The following is an 18,810-nucleotide window of genomic DNA, read 5'->3' as shown; positions in this document are numbered from 1 at the left end:
AAAAAAAAAAAAAAAAAAAAGAATGCTAGGATTAAGGGTGAGTGATTACTAAATCAGTCCACTGATTGATTTGGCACTTGTCCTAATTCCAGTAGTTTAGATAGAATATAAAAGGGGCAGAAAGATGCTACTAAGGCCCCTTGTTTCTTTGCTACCTTCTGCCCATTATGAACTATTTCTCCTCCGCAATGCCTGTCTGCCAGGCCACCCTGACTTGGGACCAGACAATTATGGACTGAAACCTCTACAAACGGTGAGCCAAAATAAACCTTTGTTCCTTTAATTTTGTGTGCCAGGTATTTTATTTCAGGAATGAGAAAAGTAACTAGTATAATGCCTATAATCTCAGCACTCTGGGAGGCTGAGACAGGAGGATTGCAAATCCAAACCAAGACTAGGCAACTTAATGACTTAACAAGACCCTGTCTCAAAATAAAAAATAAAAAAGGTCTGGAGATATAGGTGAGTGTGAAGGTCCTAGGTTCAATCCTCAATACCACAAAAAAGGGGAAATTTTGTTATATATATGTGTGTATATATATTTTTTACCACAATACAAATGTTTTTCTTTAAAAGACAAAGCAAAACTATAGTCGAGTAGTACTCCATTATGTATAGATACATTTTCTTCATCCATTCATCTGTTGTTGGCATCCAAGGTTTAGCTAATATGAATTGTGCTGCTATAAACATTCATACGCATGTATTGCTGTGAAAGGATCTTTAAAGGATAAATATGAGTTATTTGTAGGAAAATGGATGCAAGTGGAAAACATAATCAAGTGAAATAAATGAGACACACAGGCATAAATACTGTGTGATTTGTCTCTTATAAGTAACCCAAAGTATAAATAAAGAACAAAATAAAAGATAAAAGGAAACAGAGAGGTCTTTTACAAATGGGAAGAAGAGCAAGAGAAGTAGGGGGAGAGAGAGGAGGAAAAGGTGACATAAAAAGAATTAAGATGTGTCATGTATATAAGATTTGTCATGTTCATGTACCAAATACTGATAATGAAGGTAATCGTTATGTGTCACCAACATAAACTAAGAAAAAAAAGGAAAAGAAAATTGAGGAAGGAGATCTAGAGATGGAGGGAGGGAGGAAGGAGGGAAGGGCAATAAAAGGGGAAAGATTTATATATTCCAAAGAGAAACCAGAGTATGGGCGATAAAGAGAATCAAGATATGTTAAATACATGTACCTATATCCTAAGATGAATGTAAACATTATGTACTAAAAACATGTACTAATAAAAAATTTGAAAAAGAAATAAAAACTAAAGGAGACCAGAAAACAATAAACAAAAATTCAATGATAAGAAGACACTATTAGATGACTTGTTCATTCATAATAAAATGTGAAGGATGTTCACATGCAGAAAGAGGCCAAGGAGTGCTGGATTCAGTGCAAGCTAGAGGTGAGCACTTGAGATGGAGATTTTTAACATCTTTCATGAACTAATGCATGATGAAATTCACTTGACATCTTGTTCAATATGTAGATCCACAATTCTCAAAGTATAGTTCAGGACTCTTGGGAGCCAGGAGGCCCTCTCCTCTTCCTTTTTCTTTACGTTTATTTATTTGTTTAATTTTTTTGATTAATATTTTTGAGATAAAGTATCACTATGTAGCTCAGACTGACTTCAAACTTGTGATCCTCCTGCCTCAACTTCCTGAATGCATCTCTTTTTAAATTATGTATCTAAGAGAAGTTGGATATTCTCCCTAAATTTCAGCCAAAGTAACAGCTACAGTTCAAATGCAGAAGCAGATATGAGAATCCAGCTATTTTCTATCAAGACAGACAGACATCAGAGGAAAAAATGTAAAATAATATTACTCTAATGATTAAAATTTTAGAATATAGTTATTTTTACAAAAATGTTATTTGTGTTAATGTGTAATGGATTTGTTTTACATAAATGATTAGATAATACAATTTCTGAATTTTAATTCTGTTTTTTTTTAGATAAAGTCTTGGTACATTGTACAGTCTGGCCTTTAACTCAAGATCTTCCTGCCTTAGCCTCCTGAGTGCTGGGATTACAGGCATGAGCCACCACACTAGACTTTGACTTTTAATTTTTAATAAAGGAAATACCAATAGCTATAACCAACATAGATAAAAGTTCTTGGAGGTCTGCAATAATTTTTAAGTGTGTAAGGGTTCCTGAGATCAAAAGGGTTGGGATATATTCAATATTTCCTTTCAGTTGGAAATTCTGTTTTAAGGCCCAGGAGTCTTTATTTTTAGGCAAATACCCCAGGTGTTTATCAGACAAGTTTGGCAAATACCAATCCAATGTGAAGGTTTTAGATGATAGGGATTTTTATGATGAGCTACAATGAATCAAAACTAGATGAATCAACCAGGCATGATAGCACACACTATAGTCTCAGCACTCAGAAGCCTGAGGCAGGCAGATCATGAATTGGAGGCTAACCTGGGCAATTTAGTTAGGCCAGTCTCAAAGAGCCAAAAAACTTTTGTTCCTATTTCACGCTACCTATCATACCTTTTAGTCCTTATTTACACTTCTCACACCAGAGAAACTATTTGGTATTTACACATATGTGTCTTATTTATTTCACTTAAAAATATTGCCTCGATGTGCATCTGTTTAGCTGTAAATGTCTCTAGTTTCTCATTCTTTATGGCTCAGTAGTACTCCATTGGGGAAGGGGACATGGGAGGGGTAGGGGAAAGAAAGATGGAAATGGAATTAACATGAGAAGAAGAAAAAACTGGAAACAAAGTCTTTGTAGATAGGGAGGGGTAGAGGGGTTGAAGGAAAGGGCAGGGGAATGGGGAAAAAATAAGAACCAAGATGGATTATATAAAGGTGCAAATTTCCAATGACAAATGTTATTACATTGTATACCTTAAATGTACCAAAATTAATTAATTAATTAGAGAGAGAGAAAGAGAGAGAGAGAGAGAGAGAGAGAGAGAGAGAGGTGTTGTTGCACATGCCTGCAATCCCAGAACTTAGAAGCAGGTGGATTGCCACAAGTTCAAGGCCAGCGTGAACTACATAGTGAGATGCTGTGTAAAAAAAAAAAAAGGACTATAGGATGGTTGTGGACACATGGGCCCGAGGTGACACTGTCTATTTATGGTATGGTTATTGGAGTTGGAAGAGAGGATGCACTGCTATAATACAACTGAAATAGAAGCTGGGGAGGGCTGAGAGATCCTGTGAGTTTCTTACTAGGTACATTAGAATATGGAGTTTCTAGGTGAGTGCTCTAATTAGATGCTCTTTAGTAAGAAGGCAGCATTTGGATGGCATAGTTCTCCCATATACCACCTTGCTTCATGATGTAAATAAAACTCCAGAATAATCATATCTATAGGAGAGGGGATGGACGGAGGTATGTGTTCATTGTGAGATGTCTTTAAACCAGTACTACTACTGAAAAATAACAATACTAAAAGTTTTAGCAATAGCTAGTATTCATTGAAGGCTTACTATGTGGCAAGTACTATGTGTAGCATATTACACATTCTCTATGTACTTTTTATTTTTTTTTAAATAAGGGAGATTGATCCCAGGTGCTTGTTCATGTTTGGCAAATGCTCTACCACTGAGCTGCAACCCCGTCCCCTTTTATTATTTTGAGACAAGGTCTCACTAAGTTGCTCACATTGGGCTCAAACTTGTGATCTTCCTACCTCAGCCTCCTAAGTAGGTGAAATTACAGACAAGTGTTGCTACCTTCCATGCCAAGTTGCATATTATCTTATTTAATCTTCATAGCAGGAATCCATCAGGGTAGTACTATGATCTCTGGTTTTACAAGTGAGGACACTGTGTCTTAACAGAAATAGCTAGCCTACTTCCTTGAAGTTTTTGGTCAACCCTTTTCCTGCCTATTATCCTTTACATATTCTTTTTCCCTCTTCTTGGAAAGTTATTCCCACTCTACTTTGTTAACTCCTATTCACCTTCTTCTTTTTTTTTTTTTTTTTTTTTCCTTGTATTGAGATATCTTTTTTTTTTTTTTTTTTTGGTACCATGGATAAAATTTAGGACCTTGTGCTTGCCAGGCAGGTGTGGCGCCACTGAGCTAAATTCCGGGCCCACTCCTAATCGCTTTTCAGGGCTCAGACTCAGAGCTCGTTACTTTTTCTGGTAGGCTTGAGTAGATCTTTCCTGAGTTGATCATTCCTTCCTCATATACACTTAAAAAAAAAAGAGGTCTTGCTATGCTGCCCACACTGGTCCAGAATGCCTGTAACTACAGATGTGTGTCATAGTGCCTGACTCTCACATACACACTCTTACAGCACCATGCACTCTTTCTTTACAGCTCTAATACAATCTGCAGATTTTCTTGTGTATCTGTATTCCTGACTAAACAGAGTCACAAGGAGAGAAACTGTCTCATTCATTTTTATACCTCTAAAGACCTTACGAGTGGTCAATAAATACTCATTAAATTAATGAATTTTTCACTGTGAAAGTAAAATAATTTGATTTAAAATGAGGTTGGGAGCTGAGGCATAGCTCGGTGTTAGAGCTTTTCCCATCATGTTCAAGGTCCCAGGTTTCACCTCTGACACCACAAACCAAACAAAACAAAACACAAAGTTGGTCTGACTCTAGGCCTGAGGAACATACTACATGCATATCTTTGGCTCCATTGCAAACAATAAAGAACAGGGTTGATTGAAAGAGTTGCAGAGAGGAAAATGCAGCCTATGCTGGGATGGAGGGATGGGGAGAAACTACTGAGGATAAAGGAAACAGATGAGTACCTGTACTGTACTTGCCACTAGGGTGTCCACATAGCCATTAGAAAGATTCTTCAATTTTCTATAGAGGATGAGGGAGCTCTAGGAGTGACAAACTAAAATGATGTTCTGATCCTCCCACTGAGTAAGAGACTTAGATGGCATGCCAATGTACTTGACTTTTCAAAAGAGAGAATCCCTCCTCTCTATTCCCCTTCTCCTGCCTTCCCACCTTCTTCCCTGACACAGATGCCAGATTGTGAAGTGCTGAGGGGAAGGAATGCAGCTCCGACTACTCAGATGAGTAGGAAAGTAGTTCCCAATTGGCAGTCTCTTCAAGAACAGAGAGGCTGGAGCTGTACTCCAGGCAATCTGGACTGAGCTCAGGTGAGCTGTGGCCCACTAGAAACCTGAGCCTGACGGATTTTTTTTTTTTTTTTTTTTTTTATTTTTTTTTTGTACGGGGGATCGAACTCGGGACCTTGTACTTGCAGGGCAGGCGGCACCACTGAGCTAAATCCCCGGCCCCTGACCAATTTTTGACTACACATCCAAGGATTCTGTGGCTGAGCACTGCAGTGACTTGGAGGTAAGATAAATCTGTGTTCTTTCTTATATTTCAAGCTTTTGGTTAAATCCCTTTTGGGTGGGCTCCTGCCCTGATTGATCTAATAACCCAGATCTCAGCCTGGTGCAGACAGTTGGCTTTTTGTTTCTTTTTTTTTTTTTTGAGGCAAAGTCTCTCTGTGTAGCCCAGGCTGCCCTCAAACTTGTGATTCTTTGCCTCAGCCTCCCATGTGCTGTAATTACAGGTGTGTGCAACCATACCCAGATTTTTGGCTGTTTTTTTGAGCAGCAACAACTGTTATGGTTTGAATGTCCCCACCAAAACTCCTGTTGAATTTAATCCCCATTATAAAGTATTAAGAAGGTGGAAATTTAATCAGAAGGTAGTGTTTGGAGGTGGAATGTTTTAGGAAGTAATTAAAGTTAAATGAGGCCATAAAGGTGGGACCCTGATCCAATGGAACTGTGGCCTTCTAAGAAGAGGAAGAAAGAAATGAACTGTAACTGTATAAGCTAGGATGTTCTGTATTGCCATGTGATCCCCTATACCACTTGGGATATTTCAGAAAGTCCTTATCAGCAAGAAGGCCCTCATCACATGCAGCTGCCCAACCTTGAACTTCCCAGACTATAAAACTGTGAACCAAATAAACTTTTCTTTAAAAAAATAAATTAGCCTTTAGCATTCAGTTCTAGCAATGGAAAACAGATGGAGATAGCAAGATTTAGCAGTGGCAATAGGGCTGAAAAGAATGTATAGGGAGGGGAAGGAGAGTCTTGCTGATGTCAGGGCTGGCCTGGCACAGACTGTTCAGAACTGTAGAGCGGTGAGCCATCACAACTCCTCCTTCTCTCTATTCTTACCTTCCTGTTGCCAAATTTGAAGCTATCTCTTACAGAATAGGAGTTGAAGGTGTCACACATAAAGTTTGTATTTTTGGAGAAAAAAAATCACCTAATGACCTGGTCAAGTTTTTCACAGAGGATCACAGTGGCCACCAATTCTTAGATCAGGTGCTTTACAGCTGTAGAAACTCAGGGTGGTGATTTCTAGCTTTTAGGGGACACTTTGAGAACCAATAAAATGCCAAACATGTATACATGAAACTTCACATATTATTTTGGGGAGTTCAGACCCAGGGGGCCTTCCATGGACCCTTAAAGACTTTATGGCTCCCAAGTTTGGAAACTCTGATCTACAGTGTTTTTCGTAGACTGGAATAGCAATTGGGTAGCACTTTTCGGTCTTATATGTTCTTTCTTGGATCACTGTTGGTGTTCAGACTTCTGGGGATCCTCAGAATATATAATTAGTAAACTAATACTACATCCTCCCATCTTTATCTAATATTACCCTGTCTAATCTAAATGATGCACTATCCTTCTCAAGTGATTGTCTAGCCTCTGCCTCTGTTTAAACACTTCTAACCACAGAGACCTCATCCTTCCTGAGGCACACTTGAGTTTGTTACTGTGCTTATTTAAGCATGGTTAGAACTTCACACTTCAGCTAATTCTGTTTTAAAATTCAATTGCTTTTTCTAGCCAATGATTTGTATTGTATACACATCCACTAAAGAAGGCATCTATGTCTTTGCCCATTCATTCATTTCCTCATTCATTCTTTCAACAACCAGTCATTTATTGAACAAATATGTCCCAAGTGCCTGTTCTGTTTCAGGAATGTCCTAAACACAGGGAAGGCATGCAAAGATGAATAAGAAATGGTCTTTTCATGTGTTTTCATCCAAAACCAGAGTTTCAGAGCTTATTATTCTATAATCCCCTTTTGGCTGGCATTATATTAGCTCTTTGGGGATATGGTGTCCATCAGTTGTGAACTGATCTAGAGGTACTAGCTCATCCATATTACATTTTCCTTTCCAGAAGTTATCTTTCCCTTCTTTTTGAAAATAACAAAGTTTCCATGGCCATTTTTTTGGGCCTTGCCTCATGTATTGTTGTGCCTCAAAGTACAACACAAGAGCTTCTCCTGCATCCTGGGACCCCCACAACATTTTCAGGTCTTTACCCCTTTATTTTCAGAGAGTCAGGATAAGGACTGACCTAGGATTTGGAGTCTTTCCCTTTATCATGATGGTGGCATTTTTAAAAAATCCTGCCTGAAATATGGTACTTATGGTTTACCAAGCCCATGTCAACTGCCTTGCTTGTGTAGCATTTGCCCTGCTCACAGAGAAGTATCAGCTTCCTGTCAGTTATAGCAGTTGTGGCTGTGCATCAAAAGTGCTAGGTAGCTGAACAGAGAAAACATAAGTAAAACTTTGGTTTTAAAATCAAGGTGTGAAGCTAGGTGCCATGGCACACATTTGTAATCCAAGCTACTCAGGAAGCAGAAACCAGAGGATTACTTGAACCCAGGAGATCAGGGCCAGGCTTGGCAGTACAGCCAGATCCTGTTTCAAAAAAATTCAAGATGTGATGTTCTTTAGCAATATGACAAAAATGTCATGTAGCTGGCTTTAGACATCTCCCAGAGAACTCTAGAGGTAGTGTCTTTTCACCACTGCCAAACATGAAAACCATCAGCCCTTTGCTTTTCCAAATCCTGTTGTTTCTTTACAGCAGGCATTATCCCTGTCAGGAAATTTACTCTTGTCACCCTAACCCACTGAGATATCCATCTTGGTGGTTCCCCTGATTAACATAGAGTCAATGATCATATGAGTGATACAAAGTTGTACTTTTTATCAGTCTTAGTTGCTATTTCAGGTATATATTTTCATATGTGTTGATTCTCTGTTGTTATACAACTTTCAGGGTTTTTTTTTTTCTGGCAATGGTAGGGATGGAATCAGGGGCTCATGCATGCAAGGCAAATGTTCTTTCACTTAACTATGCCTGCACTTTGTTTTTGGTGGTGTCAGGGGATTCTGGTTCTGCTTTTTAAATGACCTAGTACCTAAAGTATTTGTTTCAACCATGCAATTAGTTAAAAAAATAGTGGATGCCTAAATGATGAGATTGAAGAGTACTAGGAAGAACTGTTTCAGATCCAGGGACCTTCTCTTACTAGGCTGTCATAGTGTCTGTGTACTCATTAAGGCTTTTATGTTTCAATTCTGTCTTCCTAACAATATTTACTATGAAAATACAAGTAATACTATACTCATACCTCTGTAAATATTAGCAAAGAGACCAAATATTTCAAACCAAGGTACATCAGATACTGTTCCTGGAAAAGGGGTGCTCCAAGGTGGTTTATCATTATTCCTTCAACTAGAGGTACCCATTTTCCTTATTTCTGTGGACTAAAATTTATGCTAAAATTTACTTGTAAACAATTTGGTTGAAAAAGAAATATATATATATACATATATATATATATATATGTATATATATATGGCTTTTATATATATTGAATCCCTGGCCCGCAATATAATTTTCTTCAGGGCATTAGTCCACAAATTTTATTATACATGGAGAGCCCCTGGAGGGCTTGTTAACATTCAGATTGCTGGGCCCCATCCCCATAGTTTCTGATAATTCACATCTCTAACCAGTATACGACCAAGATATATGATCAAGAGATCACATACTCTGAGCACTGCTGCTTGAGGGGAACGTGTTGACAGCTTTCCAGAATTCCCTACAAGAAGCACTTGGCAGGGGATGTTAGGAAGATCTGTAAAGCAGGGAAAGTAGGAGAACATCTCCACAAAGAAAACTGATAGCTCAAAAATTAACTCCTTTCATTGACTGTTGTTTATTTTACATCATTTCACCTTTATATCTGAAGTAAGGAGCCAAGTTGGGTTTCTGACCTTAGTGTTTTGAACCCTGACTAAGTCCCCAAGGAGGGTTTCTCTATGTCTAGTCCTAAGCACAAATAAGAACTTCAGTAAGAATGGTTGGTCCAGGCCTCCTGGAACTTTTAATTCACTAAGTTTAAAGTCATAGGATATGAAACTTCAGATTCTTCTGTACCAGGACTTTGGATAGTGCCCTAGATAATGCTAATGCATGGAATGATGGAGTCATTTAGCATAGGCAGTGTGACACCAACTGTAATGAGTTGGAGAGAAAGAAACCGGACAGTGGTTTACAGTATAAAGAATTTTATTGCCAATAAAAGCCTTTAATAACTCATTTTATCCTGTTTCAGTAGGACTTTATTCTTTCTGATGAAAATTGAGTCATAGCATCTCTCATTAAAAATAAAATTATTTTGAAATAAATAAATATATAAAATAAATAGCATATACATTTCATAAATAGTTTTTCCTTATGCACAGTATCCATGCTTACATTTTAATATCATTTTATTATAACCTACCCCGTCTTTCACTTCCAATGGCAGGAAAACTGCATGTCAGGACGAATGAGAAATCTGCAGAGCCAATGTGGGGATGGCTTGCAGCAGGGCTGGAGCCCCAAGGATCTCCTTAATGAGACTTCCAAAGATCTGTAAGTAGCGTGTATGGCAGATTCCTTGGTCTTTCATTTGTACCCATTGTCAAAAGGTATTTGGGTAGATTGTTGGGCAGTATACCCCTAGCCTTGGCAGAGGTCCCTGTTCTCTGTTGTGCCACCTCCACGCACTAGAATATGAGTAAAAAAAAAGTATATACAAGATTCCCTTGGGCCCACCCCTCCTCCCACGTCCCTCCCCAAAATAACCCAACCTTGATATACACTTTGAACAAGGGACCAGCTGGGTCAAGTTGAACAGTAAGTGCTTCTGTGTTATCTAAACTGATAGGAAGGATTGAAAAGCTATGAGTATAGTGCTTGCAGAGACAAATGTGGCCCCAGAGTACATGGGTCAAAGAGATCACACTGGCGGTCTATTACCTATAGCGGAAGAGGTCTCTGGACATGGAGGGCAACTTAGAAGGATCTACTGGCCTGGGTAAAAAGTGAGTGAATTTCTGGTGTCGTTTAGTTCTGTATCCCTCCCGGGGTGAGCCGTCTTTATTCAGGGCCACATAATACTGTCTCTCTGAGTCCATGTGTTTGTACAAGGTGGAAGCATAGGTGTTGTACCAGTTCTCTTCAAACTGTTCCCGGAAAACACATTCGCGTGTGAGTTTTTTCTGTGAGGGGAAGAAAATAAAGCAGAACCCATTATGTGACTATTTCTCCCATCCCAGCTTGCTGGTGGAGAAATCCTAAAATAGCAATAGCACATTGACATTAGAACATCTCAGTCTTATCTCCCCATGTTACTGATTGGTATATTCTTCCAAATAATATAAAACGCTCCTGACTCTTATCTCTTTCATGAGCCACACAAAATGTTTTGGGTGTGAGATCTTTCCTAAAGGGAAGAGACTGGAGGAGATAACCTCAGGTAGCTCTTTGAGCCAAATAATTCCTGTTATGGCCTTCCAATACTCTGCTGGCATCCCATGAGTTTCCTCCTACTTAGTGCTAATAATCTTTAAAACCATCGAGATTACAGTAAAGCACATCCACTAACAGGCAGGGCCTTGGATCCATGGGACCTGAGCTATGATCTCTGTAAAGAAGAGTCTCAGGCCTGTCAGTTGGAAAGCACAGAAAAGATCTTGAAAAACTCCTCCAACCTGCTGCTTCAAGCTGGCAGCTCCTGGGTCTCTTGTCTCTGTCCCTTCTCACACTCCATCCAGCCACCATACTACTTGCAGGAGTTGCCAATACTGAGTGCTGTGGACATGCCTATCTCTTAGGTGTCAGGGAAAAATGTGTTCTGATTTAATGGGGTGTAGGCAGCCAGAAAGCATGCAATGTGACTCAAAAGTTTGAGCCAGGAGTTGGGATCCCTTGAAAGGGTTAAGGTCAAAAAAGTCACCATTCCCCAGTCCTGGGCTACCTTCCAGAATAGAGAAAATGCACTGCAGCCAGCCTACACCTAGCTAGGGGCTTAGGGCTGTCACCAGACCCTGGAACCCTCATTCTTCATTTCTTTGTTTCATTTGGCCTTGGGGATTCAATTAAAGCAATCTGGAAATCAGGGACTATGTTGTTAACTTCAGATTCCTCAATTTGAAGGCTAGCTCTTGCACTGCCTATTTTTGTGCTGGCTAGTCGGCTACTTCCCTGGGCACCCGTTAAAACTGAGATGTGTTCTTTGGGGCTGTTAATGCCCCAAACCCTGACTATCTGCTGACAAACCAGTACAACTATCTACAACTATCAACAGACTGTCTGGCCCACTAATGGGCAAGATGAAAACAAATATATTACAGAAAAGCTTATGGTTTGATGGGGGGCAGAATGAGTGAAGATGTTGTGGAGCAATGCTCTGGGCAGCCAAGATGTAACCAGAAGATGCTAATTCTTTACCATTGACAAAAGTGCTTTCAAGTTCTAGATAAAGTTTTTTTTTGGGGGGGGACCGGGGATTGAATTCGTGTCCTTGCGCTTGCAAGGCAGGCTACCGAACCGCTCAGCTAAATCCCTGGCCCCTAGATAAAGTTTTGTATCCTTTTGCCTAACATTGTCCAAGCACCGGTGGTAATAATCTCTGAGCGGAAGGGAACCTCTGAAACTTACCGATCCATATAGCTCTCCTCTCTCGTTCATTCCTAGGTATAGGCCAGAATCCACACCACGGATGCTGATCAGACCCACAGCCAGGCTGATAAACTCCAGAATTCCTAAAGAAAAAAGTAAATGCCATTCTGTTACTAGCAACAACTCAAGAGAAAGCAGATTAGGGGCTAGGTATTTGGCTCAGTGGTAGAGCAGGTGTCTAGCATGTACAAGGTCCTAGGATCAATCCCCAGTAGAGGAGGTGAGGCAGAGGCCTACGGTCTTGAGCATGTTTGGCAAGTGTTCTGATTTGGACATATTATGAGGTACACCCTCAGCCCTATTGGGCATATTATGAGGAAGAGACCATGAAAAGGCTTTGGCTATAAAAGTCTGTAATTATAAGGTGCTATTATTGCCAAATACCACCCACCCAGTTTAAGAAATGGGACAGCAGTTTTCTCGGTGCAACAAAGAGGTCAGCCTTCGGTACCATTCATTCCCAATGTCACTTCCTTCCTCCCAGAGTACGTGCTGTACTCTAGACTGAAATTGCTTTGCACCCTCAGCTCTCATATCCTTAAAGCCACATGAGGCTGTCAACAGCCTGTAGCTGACTCTAACAAAGGCCACATGGGTCAGTAAATTTGTTCCTCCTGCTTATGGCAGGAGGCAAAACTTGGCCCCTTGAGAGCTTTCTATGAAAAAGTGTGTTCAGCACAGTCCTGAGCTTGACAAGCTTGTTACTCTCCCCTTCTTTCCTAAGAATTTCAAGTTTATCCTTGGCAAAGAGTTGGCAGGTAGTATTGGACTCCACATTGATTTGAGATATTGCAAAGTTAAGGGAAAAGGAAAGGAATTCAGAATATCCTTCAGAAATATCCTTCCAGATGACAAGATCAGAGGATTTCTTTTTTATGGTACCAGGGATCAAATTCAGGACCTTGGGCTTGTGAGGTGGTAAAGATTTTTAATATTTTCATTTACACACAGGAAAAAAAGAAATACATCAACTCCAAAGAGTGTAAAAGGGCCCAGAAATACAATCTTGGTGATACTGAAGACTTCATAATTTTGTCATAAGATAGTACATCTATTACCTGGATATAGATGTAATAATCACCTAATAAACTAGTTGTAAGAATCAACAGATTCTTCTTTGATATTCCCATCTTTAACCATGTTTTTCAACATACAGCATAAAAACTTGATATGATTGTCTGAGACATCCAAAGGTATGAAGTGAACTCATATGTAGCCATTTCTCATTCAAAGAAATACAATTTTTTAAAGTACTACGGATTGAACCCAGGGACTTCACACTGAGCTTCACACTTAGTATTGCTAAGTGGCACAGGCTGGACTTGAACTTGTAATTCTTTTGTCTTATCCTCCCAAGTACCTAAGGTTATAGCCATGCCCAGCTTAAATAAAGCAAATTTTTTAAACAGGAAAAAGCTTTAATCAGAAAGAGAAAAATGATTAAGGGACTTACAGCTTGAGGAACTCACAAAGATCCTCAGGATGCTTCTTAACAGGAGAATGATAAAATCAAGAAAGAACTCCAGTGTGAGTAGATAGAGGGTACACACGATAATAACAAGGATCAGATAGGGCCAAAAGATGAAGAACATTTTTTTGAGACAGGGTCTCACTATGTAGATCAGGCTGTCCTTGAACTCACTATATGGCCCAGGTTGGCTTCAAACTCTCGGTGACTCTCCTGCCTCAGCCTCCTGGGTACTGGGATTATAGGCGTGTGCTACCATGTCAGGCTAAAATGTGAAATTCTTTTTCTTTCTTTCTTTTTTTTTTTTTTGTACCGGGGATCAGACTCAGGACCCTGCACTTGAGAGGCCTCAAGGCCGCAGAGCTAAATCCCTGGCCCTAAAAGGTGAAATTCTAAAGGGTAATAATATTCTGTGTAATCTAAACAGGAGATAGAATTTATTCCATAGGATAAAAAATTTTAAGTGGTTAATTTTAAAGTCAGGTTCAACACTCCAGTGGGAAATCTCCTGTGGAGCTCCAGCAACAAGCTTGTGAGCAGAATGTTTGGGCATGGCAGCTTTGGGGGCACATGTTTCTACTCCCACCCAGATCTGTTTGAAGTACATAAAGGTCCTCTGCTCCCAGTCTACAGAATATATAGAGGTTGGCCTTTGGTCTCTTGTGTTGAAATCCTCTGGATTTTATTCTCAGGCTGTTGTTACTAACTCTTAAAGTAAGGAGATCTGGGGAAAAGAGATTGACGTACAATAGTAGGAGGGAAGGGAAAATGGCTCATGCCAAGTAGGGGTTATTCAAACACTGATTTAATGGACCCAGATCTTCAGTTGTACTGAACAAGGTTATATCCTATTTAACATTTTAATAACTGACTCCTAAGAAGACTGCTTACTCTAGTTCAGAGACATAACAGCTGAGAGAAATGACATAAACAAGAGCCAAAGAGATTTCAAGAGGATGGAAAAATGGGCTGGCTCTAACAAGATAAGCTTAATGAAAATTAGTATAAAGTCCTGCACTTTTGTCCCTCAAACCAGTTTTCCAAGGTGTTTGTGTTTGAGGCATTTGTTGGGGGAAGGTGAGCCCCAAGCACAGTTGAATCAATCATACTCTTTAGTTCATAGGCTGTTACCATAACTGATCTGTGCGAAGGCTTTTCAATTATCTGTTTCTTTTTATACCCAGCTCTCATTCACCTCCCCTCTTCAGGCAACCATGTATATTTTCTTGAAAATGTGTACTGTTGGGCCAGGGATTTGGCTCAGGGGTTCTGCTGCCTGCCTTGCAAGCACAAGGACCCGAGTTCGATCCCCGGTACCAAAAAAAAAAAAAGAAAAAAAAAGTGTACTGCTATACTGTGTTTTGTGTTTTGGCACAATTTTGGGGAGGTGCTGGGGATTGAACCTAGGGTCTCTCAAGCGTGCTATAAACATTTTGGTTATATGCAAGTCTGTCCATCTCTGCAAAGGCAAGATGTGGCTCAGCAAAATATACACAACAGTGGCTTAAGGGATTATAAATATGGCCAATGTAAAACTGGTTATATAAAAATTAAAACCCACTTAAAAGCTAATATAAAAAATTCCAAGCGTGGCAGCACACTTGTAATCCCAGGTACTTGGGAGGCTGAGGCAATAGGATTGCAAGTTTGAGGTCAGCCTGGGAAAACTTAGTGAGGCCCTGTCTCAAAATAAAATATTACGGCCAGGGATTTAACTCAGTGGTTCTGGCACCTGCCTCTCAAGTGCAGGGACCCAAGTTCAATCCCCTGTGCAAAATAAATAAATAAATAAAATTTAAAAAAAATGTTAAAAAGGGGTGGGGATGTAGCTTAATAGTAAAGTATCCCTGGTTTCAATCCCCAGTACCACATAAAAGCGGGGTGGCTAGTGTGATCTAAGGCTGCACTGAGAGAGGTCTAGTGACTAGCATAAGGAGGAGGACTGCCCTAGCTAGACTACACTGAGTACTGTGTTTAGTTCTATTACGTTTAAAGAGGAATATAGAAAAGCAGAAGCATGTTCAGAGTGGCCAGTATGGCAAGAAAATTAGAAACCAGGCCATGAGTCAGATCTGGATGCTAAACTCTGAGTGACACCAATATACTGGAGCCTTTGGTTCTTTGCTTTGCTCAGGCCGATTATTTCTGAGTTTCCAGTCTTAGTTCCCTCATTCTCTAAGTATCTCATATCTCTGAGTAGCCTGAGCTTATTAGCAGAGGGCAGCTTGTGATCTCACTGCCCAAGACCTGGTGGGAGAACAAATCACGAAATCTAAGAGGTGTGGCCATTTGAGTCACCACAGTTTTTCTCCAACTCTCTGTTAACCTTGATGCCAAAGGATAGATCATACAGGAAGTGACTTGGGTTCTGTCCAGTAACAAGGGTCTCCAACAGCTGGAATCATCCCTGTCCAGCTGTCTTTGAGCATCATTTCCCTTTGCCAACTTTCCTATTAGCTGGATTCAGACTGTGGGAACCCAGTGGCACATGATGATGGAATAGATATTTCTAGGCCTTCTCCTGAACCCAAGCCAGCATGAAAGGGGAGAGAAAACAAGCCATTTTCATATTTTCCCAGCTACAGCTGGACAAGGGTGTTAACAGCAAAGTGTTGAGGCATAGTATATTGAGTAGACAAAGTTTGTCCTCAGTTCTCTTACCACTCCTTTACAGTCCAAGACCTTCCTCTACCCTGCCTTGTCTTAACCTGTCTGCTTCAAGTGCTGGCCTTTTCTTGACAATTCCCAGACTCTTGACATTACACCTTTCTCCCCTGGGGCCTCAATCAAAATTGATCTGTCCCAGGCCCCAGTGCTTCAGAACCTAGCTAGATGACTGGCTAATGTGTCATTTAATCTGGTTCCATGACTTGCCTGAGTTCCCTCAGCCATTCTTTCAGGCCTTCAGGGCCATGACAGTGCTGCCTCGGCATCTTGCCAAATAAGAACCACCTCACTCAAAAGCCAAAGCAGCTGCATGAGCCTGCTCTATCCCACCTGGCAGGAGGCCTCTCCTCCTGTCTGGCTCCCAAGCCCTGTTCTGCCAGTCCACAGGTGCCCCTCAGGAATGTCAGGATCCCTGTGAACCTCATGTAATGCTACTAGCCAGGTGGGGATTGAAATACTTCTGGCTACTGATTGCAGATGGAGAGCAGAGAGCATATGCTGTGCCAACAGGTTATTATTTGGAGTCAAGGCTGCTCTTGGGCTTAGCCTGAATAGTTCTGAACACATGGATTCCAGGGTAATCCTTGGGGGCCCTGCTCTCCAATTACAACAAATAGCTGTTTACTTTACATGGCCTTTGGAGACTACCTCCTCCCTCCAAGCAGAAATCTATAATATTTTATATCTTAACTCTGGCCTACTTTACCCTGCTGGAATGTTGACTGCTAAAGCACTTATGGAATGTTAAAGTTTCGATTTATTGAATATCCTGGCTGATTAACTCAAATGTGGAGGGAGGAGAGAATTAGCAAACTCAAACGCCACCTTTTTCTGTGCCAAAAACTAAACTGAGAAAGTGTGTGTTTGGAAGTTGGCAAGGGAGGCTACAGACAGCTTTGACCAGATATCATTTCCTTTACCGAAAATATATGGAATTGCCATAAAGTCAAAGAAGGAGGAAAGAGAAAAGGTGATGCAGAGGTGGTCTCAGGCAATATGGGTTTGTTAAAAAGGCAAAACCGAAAATGAAGCAGTCAGTTAAACAGCAGCAAAAACATCCCCTCCTCTGCCAGTTTTATTTCCTTTGGTTTCTTCTTAAATTTAACACCCTCAGTAGGCCTGGGAGATGAAAAGAAATCAAGATGTGCCTTTAGGTAGGTAATCAAAGACCACTTATCCCAAGAACCTATTACTGATTTATGTTGACCTTGTAGGTTATTGGGCTCAACTCAGGCACACAGTCAAACACTTTGGAGCAGCTGGGAGCTGTGCTCATTGTTCCTCCACTGGTGCTGCCGCCCCCATTTCTCCATTTCATGACTTTTCTCATATATATATATATGCATATATGATATATATCTCTATCTGTGTATCTTTTTCTTTTACATATGAATTATCCCATTATTCCTATTTGTGGGAATCTCTGAAGCCAGTGTGGGAGGTAGATTCCTTATGAAGAGGAACAAAAGAGGACAGCAAAATCAGAAGCGACAGAAGGGAAAGGAGCCAAGTTCACTCCTCTAACCCCACCTTATCACCCTTTTGAGGATCTGCTTCAAGTTTATGCAGACACCTGCACCCCTCCAATATCCCTCCCAACCTACTGTACTCCAGCTCTGTTTGAGTGCATTTTTCCAAGATGACATAGACCTCATTAGAGTTCCTGCCTGCTCCCAGCAAGGAAGACCAAACCTGGCCCTAAGTTGTTTGCTGGATTTGGCCTTAGCCAGAAACTGGCCTCCCTTTTACTGTGAACACCAGATGCAGCTCTAGGAAGGCGTGGAGAATAGGAGTATGGAGAGGTTTGGAGGGTGGAGATACGTGGGGGAAAAAAGGGAACTGTGTCATGTTTGATGGTATGCAGAACCTCTTACTGGTCTAGGAGTAAAAGGTGACCTTGAGGAGAGGTAGCTGTTAAAGCACCTGTGTGATGGCTTAATAGGGAATAGGAAATTGAAAGTAAAAATGGCAAATTATTGAGGAGGGAACACATTTGCTTGGGAACCTAATAATCTCTGTCCCATCAAGGCTTGTATTAATTGTGCACTTAGTTCTGTATGTGAGACAGGCAGCTGTGTCCTTTGAACAATCTGCATAGTGGTGGGCAGGGAGATTATAGTCCTGGATGGAAATTAGACATTTGCAGTCCTGGGCCTGGGGGACACTTGTTTTGGGGGCTAGGAATGGGCTCAGGATGGTTTCCTCATTGAGGCAAGAAGTCCAGAGGTCAGGACTTGTGTCCTTTCTTAAATGATGGACATCTCAAGGTTCCCTAGATTCCCTGATACCCCACTCATGTGCTGCCTGGATTGGCTCCCCGCCTAGGTAGAGCAACCTTGAGGCAGACAGATGCCCGGCCTCTGCCAGTTAAAAGTGGTTCGGACGCAGGCTGCCGGGCCACCACACCCAGGGCTCAAGCAGGCTCCTGCTCCAGGCTATCAGCCACAACAGGCCTGGTGCCCTTGAGGCTTGGCCCTCACAGCGGCCACGATCCCCGGTCTCCTAGGTGAGGGCTCCAACTCCTTCCTCTCCCAGCTTCACCTGCTTTGGTTGGAGGCTCAGTGCCCAGCTTCCAGAAGAGCTCCTGACTCCCGAGTGTGGGAGGATGGAGTGGGTAAATGAGAAGCCACAGCGCAAGGGGCCTCTATCCCCTCCCAAGAGTGGCGGAGGGCACGGGGCTCCGGGAAGCTCGCCGCTCTGGTACGCGCCGTCCCGTCCGCCTTGATCAGCCAAGACGGCTCCAAGGGGGAGGGGGTCCGCTGGGCCCCACGCTGGAACCCAGAGCCGTGGGCTCCCCTGCTACTTGTCCGCCCATCTCCCGACCCTCCCGCCGCCTCCTCCCCGC

At 41.4% G+C, this 18,810-nt stretch overlaps 1 protein-coding gene across 1 annotated transcript in view; it reads right to left on the bottom strand.

The window, feature by feature from the left end:
• Positions 1 to 9,569: 9,569 nt before the first annotated feature.
• Fgf16 (fibroblast growth factor 16) overlaps positions 9,570 to 18,810 on the bottom strand; it is an 11,224-nt gene continuing 1,983 nt past the window's right edge. Inside the window, exons 2-3 of the mRNA XM_010641342.3 lie at positions 11,810 to 11,913; positions 9,570 to 10,368 (exon numbers count right to left, since the gene is read on the bottom strand). Of these exons, the coding sequence (XP_010639644.1) occupies positions 10,123 to 10,368; positions 11,810 to 11,913 (350 nt within the window). The 3' untranslated portion in view covers positions 9,570 to 10,122. The remainder of the gene's footprint in view (positions 10,369 to 11,809; positions 11,914 to 18,810) is intronic.

The sequence above is a fragment of the Fukomys damarensis genome, unplaced genomic scaffold (genome assembly GCF_012274545.1).
Source record: "Fukomys damarensis isolate Sample0158 unplaced genomic scaffold, DMR_v1.0_HiC HiC_scaffold_39, whole genome shotgun sequence".
NCBI lineage: Eukaryota > Metazoa > Chordata > Mammalia > Rodentia > Bathyergidae > Fukomys > Fukomys damarensis.
This window is presented reverse-complemented; position numbering and strand designations above follow the sequence as displayed.